Source organism: Anguilla rostrata, chromosome 11 (genome assembly GCF_018555375.3).
Source record: "Anguilla rostrata isolate EN2019 chromosome 11, ASM1855537v3, whole genome shotgun sequence".
Classification (NCBI taxonomy): Eukaryota; Metazoa; Chordata; class Actinopteri; order Anguilliformes; family Anguillidae; genus Anguilla; species Anguilla rostrata.
The window spans coordinates 913,059-932,173 of NC_057943.1; the positions used below are offsets into that span (position 1 = coordinate 913,059).

Below are 19,115 nucleotides of genomic sequence, written 5' to 3' on the forward strand. Positions count from 1 at the left end.
CTGACCAATCGCACAGGAGCTCTCCAGCCTGCTTTAAGCCCTGCCCCCAGGAAGGGGGTGTGGTTTCCACTATTGACAGGTACATTCACTTCCCTTCTCATCACACGACATCAACAACAAGAACAAGGAATTACGTGTTAAAAAAATAAATTGATTCACCTTACAAGGATACTGCCACAACACCTTGAAGAACATCATTACGTAGGTACACTGGGCTGTTGTCTGAGCACACCAGCATATTGAATGTTTAAACACGACACGTTTACGTCTGACTGGCAAATATTTTCCACCCCCCTCCCTCCACAGTCCCAACTGTCTACAGGAAGGAGGTCAGATAAAACTGATAAATTGAAACACTGCCTGAAGTCTTGAGTTAAATTCTTCCACAAGCTACAGCAATGATAATACCAATAACAATATAATAAAAAAATAGTAAAAGCACCAAGAAGAAGGAAAAAAAAACATATGTATCTTATTTTGTAGAAAACAAAAATTGTCCTAGTGCAGATACATGTGTGTAGCGAATGTAAACCTGTTCCTATGCGTGTGAGAGTTAGCGAGCGCGGCTAAAGCAGGTCCTTCCTGTTCTCTCACAGAGAGAGATCACATCATGGTCTCCACGATGGTGTGGGGCGGCTGCAACAGGCCCTGGCTGCTTTCGGGGTCCACGGGGTACCCCAGGTCGCTCTTCGGCCGGTGGTCGGGGGGGCGTGAGCTGGCGCCCCCCTTTATGGGCGCGGCCACGGCCTTGATCCGCTGCGAGGGGGGGGGGGAGTGGGGGGACAGGAGAGGTCAGAGTTCAGACTGAAATACAATTTCAGACAACTGGAAACATTAACGTTGTCACCATGACAACGCTGTCAGCACAGCCAGTGTTCAGTAGCAGACGAGTGCAGCCCTGCTCGTGTGTTAAGGCCCGCTTGGGGGCTTACCTCTATCAGCGGCCCGTCTGATTGGATGATCTTGATGACGACCACCATGGGAATGCAGATCATGGAGGCCAGAGCCAGGACCCAGCCCAGTCCGATGGCCCAGTCCGGGTACTTGTACACCTTATTGTAGGTCAGCGGCTTGTATCTGACCAGGGAGAAGAAAAAGCATCCCTGCGGACACGAACACACCAGCACGGAGGCAGAGGGTCACTGAAGCTGCTGAGAAAAACCACTGAAGAAAATGAGATAAAAACACAGTGACTGAAGCTGTGGTAGAGTTGCACATGAAAGCCCTTTCTCCGCTCTGATTGGCTGTAACCGGCGGTGAGAAAAGAAGCAGCTGACACACAGGTTTCAGAGGAGGGCAAGTGGGTGCCCACCCTCTCCCAAATCGGCAGTGGGGGGTCCATTCCAAATTGGGGTGGGAAATGGACGTACATTTTAAAAACAGGACTGAAGCTGAATTAAAATGGATGAAGCTGGTGAAGCTGGGGAAGGTCCTCACCATGCACAGGACAGGGGTGATGACCATCCAGCTCCACTTCATCCACGGGTTTGGTCTGTATCCAATCATATCCTCAATCGCATCGTAGAAATTATCAGCGCCTTGGAGGGACAGCAGAAGTTCGGGGAACGGAAATAAATACCCAGAAGGCCGCAGTGACTGTGGCTTCCTGTCAATCAGCTGTCAATTAAGGCCTTTGAAACAAGGCGTGTGGATTCTTTAGCCAATCGATGAAATAAATGAACCACTGGTGTTGAGAACACCCCAAAAACTGCGGCCCTCCAGGACTAGAGTCTGACGCCTGTACAGATTCACCGGACAGGAACAGACATGCAGAGAAATCCTCTCTAGAATGTTCTTCAGTAACACTCACCATAGACCCAGGATACTGCTACACATTCAAAGAATGCCACCCAGAGCAGGCAAACTCCACTGGCTGCATAGTAATCAAAGAGCTGGAACACATACATCCCTCCCTGAGAGAGAGAGAGGGAGGGAGGGAGGGAGGGAGGGAGAGAGAGAGAGAGGGGGAGGGAGGGAGACAATAAAACAAATTGAATAAAATCTAAATTCATGCCAGTCCACCCATGCCTTACATTGTGTTCTTTAAAAACATGTCTTGTAGCCCCCTCCCCCCCACAGATTCTGAGAAAAATGCTTACATCACTGAAACTCTGACCTCTGTGAGTGCTGTTTCAGACTGAAACACTGTGACCTCTGTGGTCATGACTATTCAGAATATTTGCCCTCACTGGTATTGCTTTCTGTTATGTAAGTGTAAACAAAAATAACCATTAAAAAGCGTATGATAAATATTATGATTATGATGCTTGTGTTGGGATAACTCCATTTCAGAAATGCAAACACTATTATTTATGCCATTGGTGTTTGTCCTTCTGTTAACACTAAAGACTAGCGCCACCCAGGCTACTCGCTAATGGAGCGGAGGTACGGACTGAGAGAGCGGTTCAGCCTGGTTCTTTCACACTGCCTGTCAGCGCTAGCCTCGCACTGGGGTGGGGGGGTGGGGGAGAGGACTCCAGTTTGGAAACACAGAGGCTGACAGTTTCCATCACATTTCCCGCTCAATAGCACTAACAAACACTTCTACTCCCCAGCTTGTTTTCCACACACCGTTACCCAAAGCAATTAAAGCGCCACACGCAACTTCAATTCCCAGGAGTCCAGTGTGTTATATAACGCATGATACCGAACCGCTCACATTCTGAAGACTTAAGACACCCGAAACGCTAAAGACGGCAACAACTGGGCTTCTGTTTTCAGAAATAAAGCTAAAATAACTGTCCCTACGCCAGGCCCGAATCTGTATGCACAGCCAGCCCGGCCAGAGGACCAGGCTTGTCCCCAAAACCAGCACACCAGTCTGGGGGAGGGCTTCGGGCCAAAGTCAGCTCAGGAGAAGCTTTCTTAAAAAACCACCCTGGGATTTCCGTTTCAGAGGTTCGACTGGGTGAAGAAAAATGCCAGTTCTTTTCCTGCTTTGGCAAGTGTTTGAAGTTTTACACCACAATGAATAATTCAAAACCATCCCTGCCAGAAAAAAGCGGCAAAGAATCTCAGTCACTGTGGAGTTCATTTAATGACTGTTTAAGTAAAATTAATCAAAGCGAAGAGGAGAAAAATGACAAATCTGGCATGAGGTTCATCAGCTTATAACCGTAGCCATTTATGTCCAAGGTCTAAACCACTATTGTACAATAATATTTGTACAATTAAGCAAATAGAACTGGAACAAAAAAAGAGTCCTTAGCAAATAAGTGAATCTGGACAGAATTTTATGAAGGTTTTAGAGATTTATGAAACGCAGATAGGAGAAATGATCTCGTGAAACCATTACACTCAATAACCTGGCACTCTCCTCATTAAAAACACACTCATCATTTTTAAACAACCTCAGAATCGGCCATTTAGTCATTACCAGGGCCATGTGTTTGCACATATATGTTTTCATTTTAATCACAGTCAGAGTACTTTACAACATGTCACCCATCGGTTATCATTGGGTTTTACAGTTACAGTGTATGTGAGTAAAGGCACGCTGCTCCGGTGTTTAAATGCTCACAGAGCACCTGAGACGGCCCGTACCTGTGTAACCATGGTGAGGCCCAGGAGGTAGCTGATGGAGCACAGCACCGCGATGAAGATCTCTCGCCGGTAACCCTTCCTTAGGAAGGAGGGATGCAGATCCACCAATGAGGTGATCTGCCCTTCCACTTCGACAAACTGCAGAGAAGAGAGGGGTCAAAGGTCAGAGGGGAAAAGGGCACTCAGCCATAATCCATTTCAAAATAAAAGCCTTTCGCTGCTACACAAAACTTGGCTACACAAAGCTTCTGGTTTTCGTTTATACAATCTGCCTGTCAGCTGCAAACTGGGTACCTGAACCCTAAATCCCCCCGTGAGTGTTTTCCATGTTTGGGTCACTGAGTCACTGATAACAGAAAATACCTCAACTCATTCTGGGCTACGCCAGTCTGAGAGACCTCCCCAAATACCGTATAAATACGCAACCCGCTAAAGAAGCTAGTCAGTCTGCATCACAGTGTCCCATTAGAGGGGAGCACCATTTACTCTGGGACAGAGAACAAAGCTGATCACCATTTAAAACGCCACAATTTTAAACTAACGTGAAGCAATCTAAAACCTCCATTTAAAAGCTCACTGGTGTTCACTGAGGTGTGAGTTCACAGTCAAGGTCTGTGCAGGTATGGCACTGTAAGACAGGAAAACTTCAAATACCTTTTTGCTAGCAGCTGTTAGCATAGCCCTGCACTAATACATTATGCAGGTATATTCATCTGAAGAAAAAAGCTAATATAATGAAGAGTACATCAACCCAAAGACAAACAAGACAGAAAATAAAGGCAAAAATTAAGTCACGAGTCAGAGACAGAGTTATGTGCAACTCTAAAAAGTTAATTAAAAGTTTAGAAAACTCATTAAAAGCGGTTCTTTAATTCACAGAGTTAAAGATCACAGCCCCAGCATGGTAACGCAACCCTAGCAATGTGAGTTATGGTGCAGCGGGAAGGCCAGTGGTTGGAAATAGCCGCGGTTACGCGGGTGTTTAGGTATGCGCGTGAGGTCCGTGTTTCTGTCGGGCCTATGGCGGCGGGCCTACGGCGGCGGCTGACTGAGCAGCGTGTAAAATTACACACGGGATCAGGAAACCCGATCGGCCCGATGAGCGCAGACACGCTGGCGGCCTGTCACTGACCAGCTCTGAGTCCCACATTGTTCCGTCCCAAACGCATTCCGGGGAACGCGTCCAGCACAAATCCACCGTGACGTTGGCGCTAAAAATAAGTCATGGCGAGAATGCTGCCCCAGCATGCTAATGCTAATGCGGCATGCTAACGCAGCAGGCTAACGCAGCACACTAATGCGGCATGCTAACGCAGCAGGCTTACGCGGCACGCTAATGCGGCACGCTATCGCGGCACGCTAACGCAGCAGGCTAATGCGGCACGCTAACGCAGCAGGCTAATGCAGCACGCTAATGCAGCAGGCTAATGCGGCACGCTAACGCAGCAGGCTAATGAGGCACGCTAACGCGGCACGCTATCGCGGCACGCTAACGCGGCACGGGGTTCAACACCTAAGCCAAGCCGGCTGCGTTGTGTGATTTTTGAACCCTTCGTGTTTTTCACAGATCACGTGACCGCCATGTATCCACTCAGGGGCTTGGATCCAGGTGTTAATGTTCTCTGTGTCCTGGGGAGGGGGGAGGGGCTCACCTGGCTGTCGAGCCCCAGGAGCAGAAGCATGATGAAGAAGAGGATGGCCCAGAGAGTGGGCAGTGGCATCATGGACACAGCCTTGGGGTAAGCGATAAAGGCCAGTCCTGGACCTGTAGGGGGCAGCAGAGAGGGGGCAGGGTGGGAGAGACAGTGAGCAGGTCTTTAAGCACCAAAGGAAGAGACACAGGCCATCGCGATGAATCACAACACAACCCTCCGTCAGAGCTGACCTTACTGTGGCTTAGACTGAATACGCCCTTCCTGCTCCTAGCACTCTGTGGGGATATAACATATGGTCTGTGAGCTGAGCAGCTCCCCCCCCTCGCCCAACCCCCAGCCACATCTCATTCAAGAAAGGGCAGTCGCCTTCATCCTCATATTTCTCCAGAGCTGTTTCTAACACACATCATCACACGCGTGTCATAACATGTTGTTTACATTCCACCTTCTCTTCTTTTAGAAGGAGGTCCAGCCATTGCGATGTACAACAATTTCACTGACACCGATAGCCAGATGGAAGAGGGAAAAATACCTGTTTATTTTATCCAAGTTCAAACAAGATTAGCGGGAAACCTTAAACACTGCATATGCTTCAAACACTGTGTGTGTGTGCGTTAAACATTGTGCATATATGTGTTAAACACTGTGTGTATGTGTTAAGCACTGAGTGCATGAGCTACAGTGATCAACAGTTCCAATAATGTGTGCATGGGCTTTGACAACTTCAATGTGAATGTTCATGTGAATATATACTCTCTTAGCGCACCCACCATTCAGAGCCATTCAAAACAACAAATCCACATTTTAATGAAGTAAATGAAAAACAAGGTGCAGTGGAACAGGATTCAATGCAACCGGATATATTCACAAAAACAATTTATTTCCAGCAGCTGAGTCAGCCCCTGTCCTTAGGAAACTACACCCTCGCAAATACAGCAAGTGAGCTTCCATCTTTTCAAAATGTTTTTGTTCGACTTCCCAGAACGAAAAAATAAATCGGGAATAATCGCTGCTTTGGACACATCTCCTGCAAAGCTTCTGCATGAAGAAGACCAATGCGTGATAGACATGCAGAGAGGAGTGCACCAGCCCAGTGTCCACAAGGAGAAAGAGATAAAACAACAGCCTCGTACAGGTAAAACCGTCTTAGATGCACCGTCTACACCTGCAACCCCGCACAATACACCAGGGGTCCTAACATCTGCAACCCACACAATACACCAGGGGTCCTAACACCTGTGTACTGTGATTTTATGAATGACATATTTTGGACTTTTATATAAAATGAACATACTGCCCAAAGTCCATACTGCTCTATCGGTGTATTGGCAGTAAGAGCTGATACTGTACAAACCCAGCTGAGCGTTGTTAAGCGGCCCTGAGATTAAAGTTTGCGAACCCTTGCAACATGGCACACTTCAAACAGTTATGTTAATAATTTATCACTCGTTTTTTACAAGGGGTCCTGGTCCACTTCACTACTCGCCCCCCACCCCACACTGCCAACCACCCCAATTTTTATTCACACATTCTTCTGATGAAATAACCTCTCACACCGTTTGGTGGGTCGCAACCGAACCAGAACAAAACAATGTTCTCTTCTGTAGTGTGGCAGATACGTCACAACAGCAAACAGATCTGCGTGCATGAGTGTGTGTGTGTGTGTGTGGTGGTTGTGTGTGTGTGACTGTGTGTGCATGAGTGTGTGTGTGAGAGTGTGTGTGCGTGCGTGTGTGTGTGTGTGTGTGTGTGTGCGTTTGTGTGTGCGTGCATGTGTGTGTGTGTGAGTGTGTGTGCTTGTGTGTGTGCATGTGTGTGTGTCTGTGCGTGCATGTGTGTGTGCGTGCATGAGTGTGTGTGTGTGTGTGCGTGCGTTTGTGTGTGCGTGCATGTGTGTGTGTGTGAGTGTGTGTGTGAGTGTGTGTGCATGTGTGTGTGAGTGTGTGTGCATGTGTGTGTGTGACTGACTGAAAAGGCGTTTGACTGCAGAAACGTTCGCGCAGAGCGCCGCTGTGTTTGTGGTCAGTTTCCTGTTTCATCAGTGTCTGCCCCGGTGAACGGAGAGCAGAATCGTATTTATTCTTTTTTTTTAAAGGAGCAGCGCCCACCATCACTGCGACCTTTGACCCTCGTACCTGACTCTGCCACATCGGCAATGTCCACCCCTTGCTCTTGTGCCATGAAGCCCAGGACGGAAAATATTGCGAATCCCGAGACAAAGCTGGTACCGCTGTTCAGGCCCCCCAGCAGCAAACAGTCCCTATGTCACACATACGTCATGGAGTATGTTAATTACACACAGAGCCCCGCCCCCCCAGCCCCGCCCCCAGCCCCGGGGCCCCGCCCCTCACCTGTAGCAGTTGTATTTGTACTTGTTGTAGCTCCCCAGCGATGTCATCGCTCCCAGACAGATAGCGTAGGAGAAGAATATCTGCGTCCCAGCGTCAATCCACACCTAACAGCACAGAGGGGGCGGGGTTAGGACCGGGAGGGGCGGGGACAGGGCAGGGTTAAAACCGGAAGGGGCGGGGACAGGGCGGGGTTAGGGACGAAGGGGGTGGGAACAGGGCGGGGTTAGGGACGAAGGGGGTGGGTAATTTATGTTCATAAACAGGGTTAATCCCGGTATGAAAGGGGAAGAGGACAGCGGAGGAGGCGGGAGGCTGTCCTGTACCTCGGGGTCTTTCAGGCGGGACAGGTCGGGGTACAGGTAGAATTTGATCCCCTCTGCAGCGCCAGGTAAAGTCACGCCGCGAACCAAGAGGATGATGAGCATGACGAAGGGGAAGGTGGCCGTCACGTAAACCACCTGAGAGAGACAGGAAGCGTCACTAAACACAGCACCTCCTCCTAATACCCTCACCTTCACTAAACACAGCACCTCCAATCCTACTTCACTAAACACACCTCCCTATCCTCACCTTCACTAAACGCAGCACTCCTCCTAATACTCACACTAACGCAGCACCTCCTCCTAATACCCTCACCTTCACTAAACACAGCACCTCCTCCTAATACCCTCACCTTCACTAAACACAGCACCTCCTCCTAATACCCTCACCTTCACTAAACACAGCACCTCCTCCTAATACCCTCACCTTCACTAAACACAGCACCTCCTCCTAATACCCTCACCTTCACTAAACACAGCACCTCCTCCCAGTCACCTCTACCTTCACTAACCATAACATTAGGAGTCACCTCCACACAAGCTTGCTAACAGTAGGATGATGCAGTCACTTCCGTGTTGACTCCCCCCCCCCCCCCCCTCCCCCCCTCACCTTTCCTGTGGACTTGACTCCCTTCCAGATGCAGAAGAAGCAGACGACCCAGACGGCCAGGAGGCACAGCGCCAGGTCCGGCTTCACCGGGCCCAGCTCCTCTATGCCCCCGGAGATGTTCAACACGTTGTGTCTGTGGAGGGAAGAGAGGAGGTGTTCAGGGGGGAGAGGAGGAACAGTGAACAGTGTGCTGAATAGTGCTGAATAGTGTACTGAATAGTATGATGAACAGTGTTGCTGAATAGTGTAATGATTAGTGTTGTTGAATAGTGTGCTGAACAGTGTGCTGAATAGTGCTGAATAGTGTTGTTGAATAGTGTGCTGAATAGTGTGCTGAATAGTGTACTGAATAGTGTGCTGAATAGTGTGCTGAATAGTGTGCTGAATAGTGTGCTGAATAGTGTACTGAATAGTGTGCTGAATAGTGTTGTTGAATAGTGTACTGAATAGTGTGCTGAATGTACTATAGTGCTGAATGTGTGCTGAAATGTGCGAAGTGTGCTGAATAGTGTACTGAATAGTGTGCTGAATAGTATGATGAATAGTGTACTGAATAGTGCTGAAATGCCCACTCACTCCCAGAACTCTATGACTGGAGACGTGAAGTTGGTGACGTTGGCGGCGAGCCACAGGGAGCGGTTCTTGCGCACGGTGTCCTCCACGCAGCTGTCGGTGTTCCAGCTCTGCTTGCAGCGCGACCAGGGCAGGTCCGTCTGGAAGCACTGGAGCAGGTAGTACAGCCCCCAGGCCAGGATCACGATGTAGTACACATTCAGCAGGGACACGATCACGATGGAGGCGTAGCCAATACCTGCCAAGCCACACGTATGACATCACATCCTCTGCTGAATGTGTGCATCATTACACTCCTGCTCTCTCCTGCTCTCACCTCCTCTCTGCTCCCTGCTGCACTGCTGCGCTGTTTCGCTCTGACACAAAGCCTTCCCAGTATGCCATGAGCCAAATGAGTATTTGGGCACGGTAGCCTGGGATACTGGGAGGGGAATACCCTGAATACCCCGGGGGGGGGGGGTAATTAATTACTCTCAGCTGGTGACTCCCTGTCCAGCTTTGATCACATCAGCCTTTTCTGCAGCCCTTCATTAAACAAAACACTAATTACCCAATCAGCCTGATCCCCACCCCCAAACAGCAGGGTCTCCAATCCAAACCTCCCTACCCAAACTCCCAAACAGCAGGGTCCCCAATCCAAACCTCCCTACCCAAACTCCCAAACAGCAGGGTCCCCAATCCAAACCTCCCTATCCAAACCCCACAAACACAGCCCCCAATCCAAACCTCCCTCACCCCAAACCCCAATCTGAGTGAGCTCCAGCCCCAGTCCACACTCAGCAGCTTTGGGTCCCTCTCCAGCCTGCACCACACCTGTGGCTCATAGTCAGCACGCTCTGCTACCATGGCAACCCAGAACATAGCTCAATCTGTGCATCCTTGTGTCTGTGTGTGTGTGCGTGTGTGCGTGTGCGTGTGCTTGTGTGTATGTGTGTGTATGCATGTGGTGGTATGTGTGTTTGTGTTTCTGCATGCATTTGTGTGTTTGCTTGTGTGCGAGAATGATTGTTGATTCTTCACACACGCACACACACACATGCACACATACACGCACACACACACATGCACACATACACACACACACACACACACACACACTCACACACACACACACAGCATTCTACCTGTTCCTTCACAAACCTTTTCCCTTTTCCTGCCATGCTGAGGTTGTGTTTTACTCAGCTGGCAGGCCCCTCAGCTGTTTGGCACTCTCCAGCGCCCCCTGGTGGTAGCAGAACTCACCAGTAAAGACAGCGCTCTCCAGCGCCTCCTAGTGTCAGTAGAACTCACCAGTAAAGAACAACGCTCTCCAGCGCCCCCTAGTGTCAGTAGAACTCACCAGTAAAGACAGCGCTCTCCAGCGCCCCCTGGTGGTAGCCGTACTCACCAGTAAAGACAGCGCTCTCCAGCGCCCCCTGGTGGTAGCAGTACTCACCAGTAAAGATGGGGCACAGCTTCTCCCAGCAGGTAATCCCTCCCTCGGAGGTGTACTGGCCCAGCGCCACCTCCAGGAAGAACACGGGCAGGCCACCGCCAAACAGGAAGATGAAGTAGGGGATGAGAAACGCCCCTGTGGAGAACGAGCCAATCAGGGAGCGTCAGCAAGCAAGCAACCACAGGAGAAAAGGCCCAAATAAGGGCATTGAAAAAGGGGGCCGTCCCTAGCAGCAACTTCCCCTCCAGAAACAGGTGTTCCCTGATGATGTTCTAGGGGAACTGTAACGTGTTGAAGCTAACATGTCATATGTGTTGAAGCTAACGTGCCGTATGTGTTAAAGCTAACGTGCCATATGTGTTAAAGCTAACGTGCCGTACGTGTTGAAGCTAACGTGCCATATGTGTTGAAGCTAACGTGCCGTATGTGTTGAACCTAACGTGCCGTACGTGTTGAAGCTAACGTGCTGTATGTGTTAAAGCTAACGTGCCGTATGTGTTGAAGCTAACGTGCCGTATGTGTTGAAGCTAACGTGCCGTATGTGTTGAAGCTAACGTGCCGTATGTGTTGAAGCTAACGTGCCGTATGTGTTGAAGCTAGCATGCTGTATGTGTTGAAGCTAACGTGCTGTATGTGTTGAAGCTAACGTGCCGTACGTGCTGAAGCTAACATGCTGTATGTGTTGAAGCTAACGTGCTGTATGTGTTGAAGCTAACGTGCCGTACCGCCGCCGTTCTTGTAGCAGAGGTACGGGAAGCGCCAGACGTTCCCTAAACCCACGAAGCCGCCGGCGACCGACAGGACGAAGTCCAGCTTGCTGGACCACTTCTCCCGCTGCGGCGGCTTGCCCTCCGCCTCGTCCTCGGGCCGCGTGCCCGGGCTCTTCCCCGGCGACGGCTTCAGCGTGTCCTTGTGGAAATCCTTCAGGCACTGGAGCTTCTCCTTCTGCGCCATGCTGCGGAGGAGAGAGGGAGGAGGAGGGGGAGGAAGAGGAAGATGAGGAAGGGGAGAAGGAGGAGGGGTCCACAGGCCTGCAGGTTTCAGTCCTAAATGTGACACTGCCGCCACCCACTGAGTGGGGCACCTTATCTGAGCTACTACACCTCTGACCCCTAACCCTAACCTCTGACAACACTCAAACACTCACACGCACACACACGCACACACACACACACACACACGCACACATACACACCTGCACACACACACACTCACACACACACACACTTCCTCTAACCACCTCAGTCTGCTACTGCCTGGGTTTCAGACAGTAAAAATAAAGCAAAAGTTCTGCAGTGAGACGGGACACAGACAGGAAACAGTCACAGACAGGACACTAAGTCACAGACAGGACACACAGTCACAGACAGGACACAGAGTCACAGACAGGAAACTGAGTCACAGACAGGACACACAGTCACAGACAGGACACACAGTCACAGACTGGACACATTCAGAGACAGGACACACAGTCACAGACAGAACGGTTTTCTTAGGGCACCTGCAGCTTAAAAGGAGAAACACTAAACCCCATCTCAGCTGGATGGGCTGCAGCTTCATATGCCCGGACTGTCCGTAGAGCTGCACTGCACATGGCTGCTAAATCTGCGCAGATGGCTCAGTCTAAACAGCACTGTGCTCGGCGGCAGTACTTCGCTAAGGGGACTCAGACTGCCGCTTAAACTCACGCGTTGATTGGGCCCCTGCCAATCGCGTGGGGACACGACGCGTTACTCCCGTGTCCACCTCGAACCGTCACTCAGCACCACAGGTCTAACAATGCAGCCAATCTCAGGGGACGGGCTTCCTGCGTGTTTGTATTGTAGTTCCGATTTCTCTGCTGCAAGGTTCTTTTTCCACGTCCGTTGGGCTCGCGGGTGCACGCCCCAGGTACTCCATTACCCAGCATGCTTCAGAAGCAAGCAAGCGGGTAAGGGGGTGGCATAGCAGGTGGAGACCCAGGGTGGAGGAGACGACTGTGCTTCAGTATTAATGCAAAACTCTTCGCGAGTTAGTCTCAGTCCCTCTCCACACGTATCCATCTGCTGTCCATTACGTAGCCGTTATAAATCTGAATAAGATTTCAGCCTGTGGTCTGCGCTGCATTCAGGCGTCTGAACTTATTCTCTCTGCCGGAAAATAAAGTGTGCCGCAGGTCCTGAGTGAAGCGGGACCGATGGGAACTGCTCGGCTGACGCAGGGGATTTTATGAACGATTGCTCAAGCGGTTAGCGTAGCTTCAGCGAGTTTGTGTTGCCTAATCCACCTGTAATCTGTCTCTTTCACAAGCTTTCAATCTGCAGCACAGGTCAGGCTATGGAGGCTCCACACTCTGAACTCCGGTTACATAACTGGATAAACTCTCTCCCTCTCTCTCTCCCTTTCCCCCCCTCTCTCTCACTCTCCATCGTCTCCTCACCATCCAACACTTTCCCCTCCGGAGAGCTGGACAGACATCTGACCTCGGCATGAATCAGAAGCGCAGCACACAACCTCCAGACACAGCCCAGGAAACGGCCAGAACCGCACACCTCAGGTAACAACCAACACCGCCTCCCCCCTACAAACACAGCCCAGGAAACAGCCAGAACCGCACACCTCGGGTAACAACCAACACCGCCTCCCCCCTACAAACACAGCCCAGGAAACGGCCAGAACCGCACACCTTGGGTAACAACCAACACCGCCTCCCCCCTACAAACACAGCCCAGGAAACAACCAACACCTTTTTCAGATGATGTCTTCAATCACAAACCACAAACCTTGGAGACTCTTAACACATAAATAAGAAACATGTTTAAAAAAATCATATATTTAAAGATAATTACAGGTTATTTTTGACATTGAATGTGTTTTCTGAATAAGAATAACGAAATAATTCCAGCTACGTTGCTGTCCTGCTTTAAAAAAGAAAAGAAAAGAAAAAAAAAAGTATGACAATACGAGGAAACAGTAAGACGTTTGAGTCCTCTTCCAAACAATTGAAAATGACTTTAAGACTTACAGTTCTTTCATGGCCGCGTGCTGTTTATTCTGCGCAGTTATCTCTGCTGTTACCATGACCCGTTTATGCTGAACTCCGCAGTGTGCCCTCGGTTCTGAGTAAAAGAAGTGGAAAGCACTGCCCACCCCGTAGCTAAAGACAATTAAATGCGGTGTGGAGATTGGGCGCCGCGCTGGGGGGGCCGAGGGGGGGTGCAGTCGCCGTGCGCGGATTGTAAATTTCCACTTCCCAACAGCGCCGCTTTCTCGCTCCACACCGCGAGCGCGCGCCGTAATCCAAGGCATGACCGTCGACGGTCTGGAACGCGTCCGGCAGCCGCGCGCACCTGCGAATCTCCGCCGACGCGGCCTCGGCACAACCGGAGCACTTTTTAGCCAGGACAACCGCTCAGCCGATTACCGCCGCGCCAAGATTAGTTAGCCGAGTGTTTTGTATTTATTTATTTTATTATTATTTTTTTTTTTTACAGAAGACCTCTCTCACTCCATCAGATCTCAACAAGCATTAAAGAGTTCCTAACAGTTTAACTGTCGTTGAAAAGTGGTGAAACGTTTTTCAAAACATTACTATTCCTATTTATTATTATTATTATTATTATTATATTTCAATAATTAAAAGTAATTAAGAGTATCTACTCCAAAAGAGACATTTTCATCTCTTAAAGTTAATCTCATTTTCATTCATTTAAAGACCAGTGAATACAAGAACAGATGAAGTTGAAGCACCCCAAACTGTTAAGCAAACAATTTGAGTAAACGAAACATATACATTTATACATTTTTCTGAATAGAAAAAACATGCAACCTTACATCTGACACTCTGAAGCACATTCAGTATGAAAATGAAAAGTAACACAGAGGAATGTGCGGCAATAATTCAGCTGTATGGGTATGGGCCAGTGACAGCTTCAAACAGTGTTATCAGTATTGGCCTAAAGCTATGGTTATGGTTGCTATGATGATGTACCATAACATTACAGTCACATACCAGATGCTCTTATCCTGAGAAACTCACAGAAGCGGAGAACATCAATGTTAGTCTCAGGACTATGGAAGTATGACATCACCATGAAGGCACAGAACCATCTATTATCAATTATAAATGTTCGGCAAAGCTAAATCTAAATAACAACAATTTGTATTGTAACTAAAGAAAATGCAACTAGACAGGTAATTTATCTTTCTATAGATACTCTATAATATTATCCCAAAACAAAGTCCAAAGAAAAAAGAAAAAGACACCAGAGAGAGAAACATGCACCAGAGAGGTGACACACATGATATGCCTAATCATAGTCATATGAACCTGTTCTATTTATTATTTATTTTTGATGTACCCCTTTTTCCAAAACTTGCAGGCAAACATATACAGTGACTCTGCAGCTCTCTAGACTCATGCTCTCGGCTTAATAATAAAGTAAGCAAGTTGAAAGTAAGTTGAAACGTAAAACAGCCCAGAGCATCAGTCCACATGGCCAGACAGATATCAGTTATTGATATTGGCCTCAGATTTTATATATCATGCATCCCTAATGGCATCATATTCAGCTTTTTCTGGCCCTACAGGAAGTATATTAGTGCATATTTATTCACCTGCCCGGCAGGTGTCCTCTCGCAGTCCAGCTCAGAGACACTACTCCTTTTACCTGCCTGGCAGGTGTCCTCTCGCAATCCAGCTCAGAGACACTACTCCTTTTACCTGCCTGTCAGGTGTCCTCTCGCAGTCCAGCTCAGAGACACTACTCCTTTTACCTGCCTGGCAGGTGTCCTCTCGCAGTCCAGCTCAGAGACACTACTCCTTTTACCTGCCCGGCAGGTGTCCTCTCGCAGTCCAGCTCAGAGACACTACTCCTTTTACCTGCCTGGCAGGTGTCCTCTCGCACTCCAGCTCAGAGACACTACTCCTTTTACCTGCCTGGCAGATGTCCTCGCTCGTAGTCCAGCTCAGAGACAGTACTCTTTACCGCCTGGCAGCTGTCCTCCGCGTCCAGCTCAGAGACACACCCTTTTACTGCCCGCAGGTGTCCCTCGCATCCAGCTCAAGACACACTCCTTTTACCTGCCTGGCGGTGTCCTCGCACCCAGCTCAGAGACCAACTCCCTCGTTACCTGCCTGGCAGGTCCCCCCCCAGCTCCAAGACACTACTCCTTACTGCCTGGAGTGTCCTCTGACTCCAGCTCAGAGACACTACTCCTTTTACCTGCCTGGCAGATGTCCTCTCGCAGTCCAGCTCAGAGACACTACTCCTTTTACCTGCCTGGCAGGTGTCCTCTCGCAGTCCAGCTCAGAGACACTACTCCTTTTACCTGCCTGGCAGGTGTCCTCTCGCAGTCCAGCTCAGAGACACTACTCCTTTTACCTGCCTGGCAGGTGTCCTCTCGCAGTCCAGCTCAGAGACACTACTCCTTTTACCTGCCTGGCAGGTGTCCTCTCGCAGTCCAGCTCAGAGACACTACTCCTTTTACCTGCCTGGCAGGTGTCCTCTCTCAGTCCAGCTCAGAGACACTACTCCTTTTACCTGCCTGGCAGGTGTCCTCTCGCAGTCCAGCTCAGAGACACTACTCCTTTTACCTGCCTGGCAGGTGTCCTCTCGCAGTCCAGCTCAGAGACACTACTCCCTTTACCTGCCTGGCAGGTGTCCTCTCGCAGTCCAGCTCAGAGACACTACTTGTTTCACAGACGATAGCCGTCGCATGGCGGACAGGACTCAGACGAGATCACAGCTCAAGGGCGTGGAGGTCGAGCTTAGTCACGGCACCTCCACTCCCCCCCCCCCCCCCTCGCTTGCTCCACAGCAACTCCAGACATGTTGGAGTGTCATTTGCTTAATTGAGGAATGAGCCACAGCGTGTTAAAGAGAAAGAGCCAAGTGTCCAGAAGTCCCGTTCAGAACACCTGATCAAGTATAGTCCAAAATCTGCCACATAAATGTTTCCACCAATATGCAGAGAGATAATGGGTGTAATATGTGTGGAAACAGGAGTTCAAACGGTTTTGTGCATCTCATTGGACTGAAGTACCCAGCAATTGCACTCAGCATCATCTAAAACAGCATCATGCCCTGACTCGGGGGCGACATGGCTCAGGAGGTAAGAGCGCTTGTCTGGCAGTCGGAGGGTTGCCGGTTCAAACCCCGGCCTGGGCGTGTCGAAGTGTCCTTGAGCAAGACACCTAACCCCTAACTGCTCTGGCGAATGAGAGGCATCAATTGTAAAGCGCTTTGGATAAAAGCGCTATATAAATGCAGTCCATTGATATATATGCCGAATGGAATCACGCTGACGTCTGTAATTTACAGAGTAGTAATCTCAACATGTCGAGCCTCTTCACAAAAACTGTTACATTGTAACAAACATAAAAACACGAACAATTTTAACAGGTCCTCTTGCACACAGCTGGTTGCAATCTTTACATGTTCCAAGTGGGCGTGGCTCCAAACTGCCACAGGGTTCAAATATAGATAATACTGACAACCAAAACAAAACATTTAAAATTTAAGTGGCGTTTTAACAAGTAAGCTTATTATTTCTACCCAATAAAATCCACTGTGTCACCGCTCCATACACTAGAAAGACTCAACGGTTTATCAGTCTAGCACAACATCCGTTTTCTCGGGCCTGGAGGCGCCACGGTGTTCTCAGACCCTGTGGAGTTGGCTGGACACGCGCTACGCAGGTGCGCGCAGACCTGCGCGAAATTAACGCTCTCAAAAAATAAATAGAAAATGCCCCATTGAAAATTTGGCCACGGCAACATGACAAGAACAAATATATTTAGGGACTGAATATGGATTGAGAATAAAAAAGAACATAATCATCATAAAATCATAAATGCAACGCAACCTTAATCTCATGCAAATCGCGAGAGAAACAGTGCGAGTGACAGGTTTCTTCAAAAACACGTTGGAAACGAACAATAGCTAGCCTTGTTCATTTACACCAGCAAACAACGGACAGCCAGCTACCGCTTCATGCATATCTTGCCAGTACAAAACCCCAATACTCATAACCCATTTTTAATCTTTGAATGAATCCACCAAACAACGATGATCGTTTTTATTGATAACAATCAATTTGTTTTTTATTGATTAATTCCTCATAAATGCAATTGTGATCTGACAGAAAAAAGTATTTAGACGAAACGTATGCCGTTCATTAAAATATTCACCAAACGCTGTCACCTTAACAGGATATATCGTTCAGACCCGAACGGTTACCTGATGATCTGTTGGTTTCAGAGCATCCCCACAGACTCGACTTATACCTCCACAGACACCCGGGGTTCCCGACAATGGGAGAAACGTATATGTTTCACATATATACACACAAACCAGCGTATGGGTATTTCAATACGAAACCAAGATCCCCACACCAAGCAAAGTAGCCTATTCTTTTCAAATTGCAAGTAGTAGTTAGCAACGAAGTCGCAATCCATCCCCAAGACCAAAACTCCCATAGTCTATTTTACCCTTTCGCTACAAACAGGAAACTGACCTATCGTTAAAACAAAACATTGCAAAAATACCCTGATGTAATTTTACATTTACGATACAAACTTGCGCTATCACAAGAATTACTATAGGCTGCGTGGTACAAAATAGGCTATAAATTAACTAAAACTCAAAAGAACGTAAAGTAGCTAAATACCTCTTTCTCTTCCCCCGCCCCCACATGTGCGAAGTCAAAGCTCTGGTCCGTTACCGTTACCTGTGTAAAGATTTCTTTTATTTCTGCGAATGTTCCTTGTTTGATGTTCGGGCGGCTTAAAGTAGAATGCGACAGTAACACACACACAAAAATAATTCATAAGCTTTTTCTTCTGACCGTTGTTTTTTTTTTTTTTAAACGGATGACCATAAGACATCAAGTTTGAGTGGAAAAATACCAGCCAGATTCCCCCATGCAACAGGAGAACGTCCTCTTAAAGCGACAGGACCCCGTAAATGAATCTGTCACGCTGTGTACATGAACGAGAGCGCCAGTTCACACGCAGCAACGCTGGCAGCGGACAAGCAATGCGAGCGTCCAACTCGCTGACCCCAGATCGGTATTCGCAACCTTCATTACGGAGTCCGACCGCAATGTCAACAGGGAGAAACTGACCATGGGTCAGCCTACTGCTGGGTGGCAAGTCACAAAGCTAAACTGGGAGGGGTGGGGAAAAATAACTTTTTATTTTATCAATGGAAAAACAGAAATAGCATCGGCAACCAATTTATTTATTCATAAAGTATTTATTTTCCAAGGAAACACAAGATTAAGCTATATAATTACATTACATTACATTACATTACAGGCTCACTGAATTTTTATAAAATGGCAGTTAACTTTGGCTTGTGTCTTGCTTGAGAGTTCACCTAAATATACCACCTGAAACGATGAGGATGCAAACTTCTGTTTTAGGGCACATTATGTAAATAATATAAATAATAATAAATGTCCTCGCATGTCTCACTCATGTCATATCTGAAACCCGGAAGTATGTATTGTGAAACATTGTGAAACCCATAATGCACAAGGTTATCATCACTTTTCTACCACAGAATGGAGAAAAATAGGTTATCACAGGTTTTCAACCAATAAACCTACAATAATTGCTCTCTATAGCGAATCCTCAGAGTCAAT

The 19,115-nt window shown here is 48.3% G+C and overlaps 1 protein-coding gene and 1 long non-coding RNA gene across 8 annotated transcripts; both read right to left on the reverse strand.

Moving 5' to 3' along the window:
* Positions 1–15: 15 nt before the first annotated feature.
* LOC135235141 (sodium- and chloride-dependent taurine transporter-like) lies at positions 16–18,410 on the reverse strand. 7 transcript variants are annotated; one of them, XM_064300368.1, is made up of 14 exons: positions 18,138–18,410; positions 11,213–11,442; positions 10,488–10,622; positions 9,056–9,290; positions 8,480–8,612; positions 7,873–8,007; positions 7,550–7,653; positions 7,334–7,458; positions 5,196–5,308; positions 3,544–3,681; positions 1,811–1,913; positions 1,438–1,538; positions 933–1,103; positions 16–756 (listed from the first exon to the last, which is right to left on the reverse strand). In XM_064300368.1, exons 1-14 carry the CDS (start codon positions 18,161–18,163, stop codon positions 604–606), a joined length of 1,902 nt encoding a protein of 633 aa, XP_064156438.1. In that variant the 5' UTR covers positions 18,164–18,410; the 3' UTR covers positions 16–603. The 7 variants fall into 7 exon arrangements, 4 of the variants coding, with proteins under 4 accessions (XP_064156438.1, XP_064156439.1, XP_064156440.1 ...); XM_064300369.1 differs by having other exon boundaries at positions 18,198–18,409; XM_064300370.1 differs by lacking the exon at positions 18,138–18,410 and adding an exon at positions 17,708–18,071.
* Positions 6,058–6,775, reverse strand: LOC135235149 (uncharacterized). Its single transcript, XR_010324295.1, has 2 exons — positions 6,435–6,775; positions 6,058–6,399 (listed from the first exon to the last, which is right to left on the reverse strand). It is a non-coding gene; the product is annotated as an uncharacterized LOC135235149 (long non-coding RNA).
* Positions 18,411–19,115: the final 705 nt, after the last annotated feature.

What these genes read in the sequence shown, in the direction of transcription:
- LOC135235141 (XM_064300367.1), bottom strand. Translation starts at nt 13,775, where the DNA reads ATGCCTTGGATTACGGCGCGCGCTCGCGGTGTGGAGCGAGAAAGCGGC. An exon ending in TGCCGATGTGGCAGAGTCAG is followed by an intron (nt 5,309 to 7,333) that starts GTACGAGGGTCA and finishes TGCCCCCTACAG; the next exon opens with GTCCAGGACTGGCCTTTATC. An exon ending in TCACCCCTGTCCTGTGCATG is followed by an intron (nt 1,104 to 1,437) that starts GTGAGGACCTTC and finishes TCGTGTCCGCAG; the next exon opens with GGATGCTTTTTCTTCTCCCT.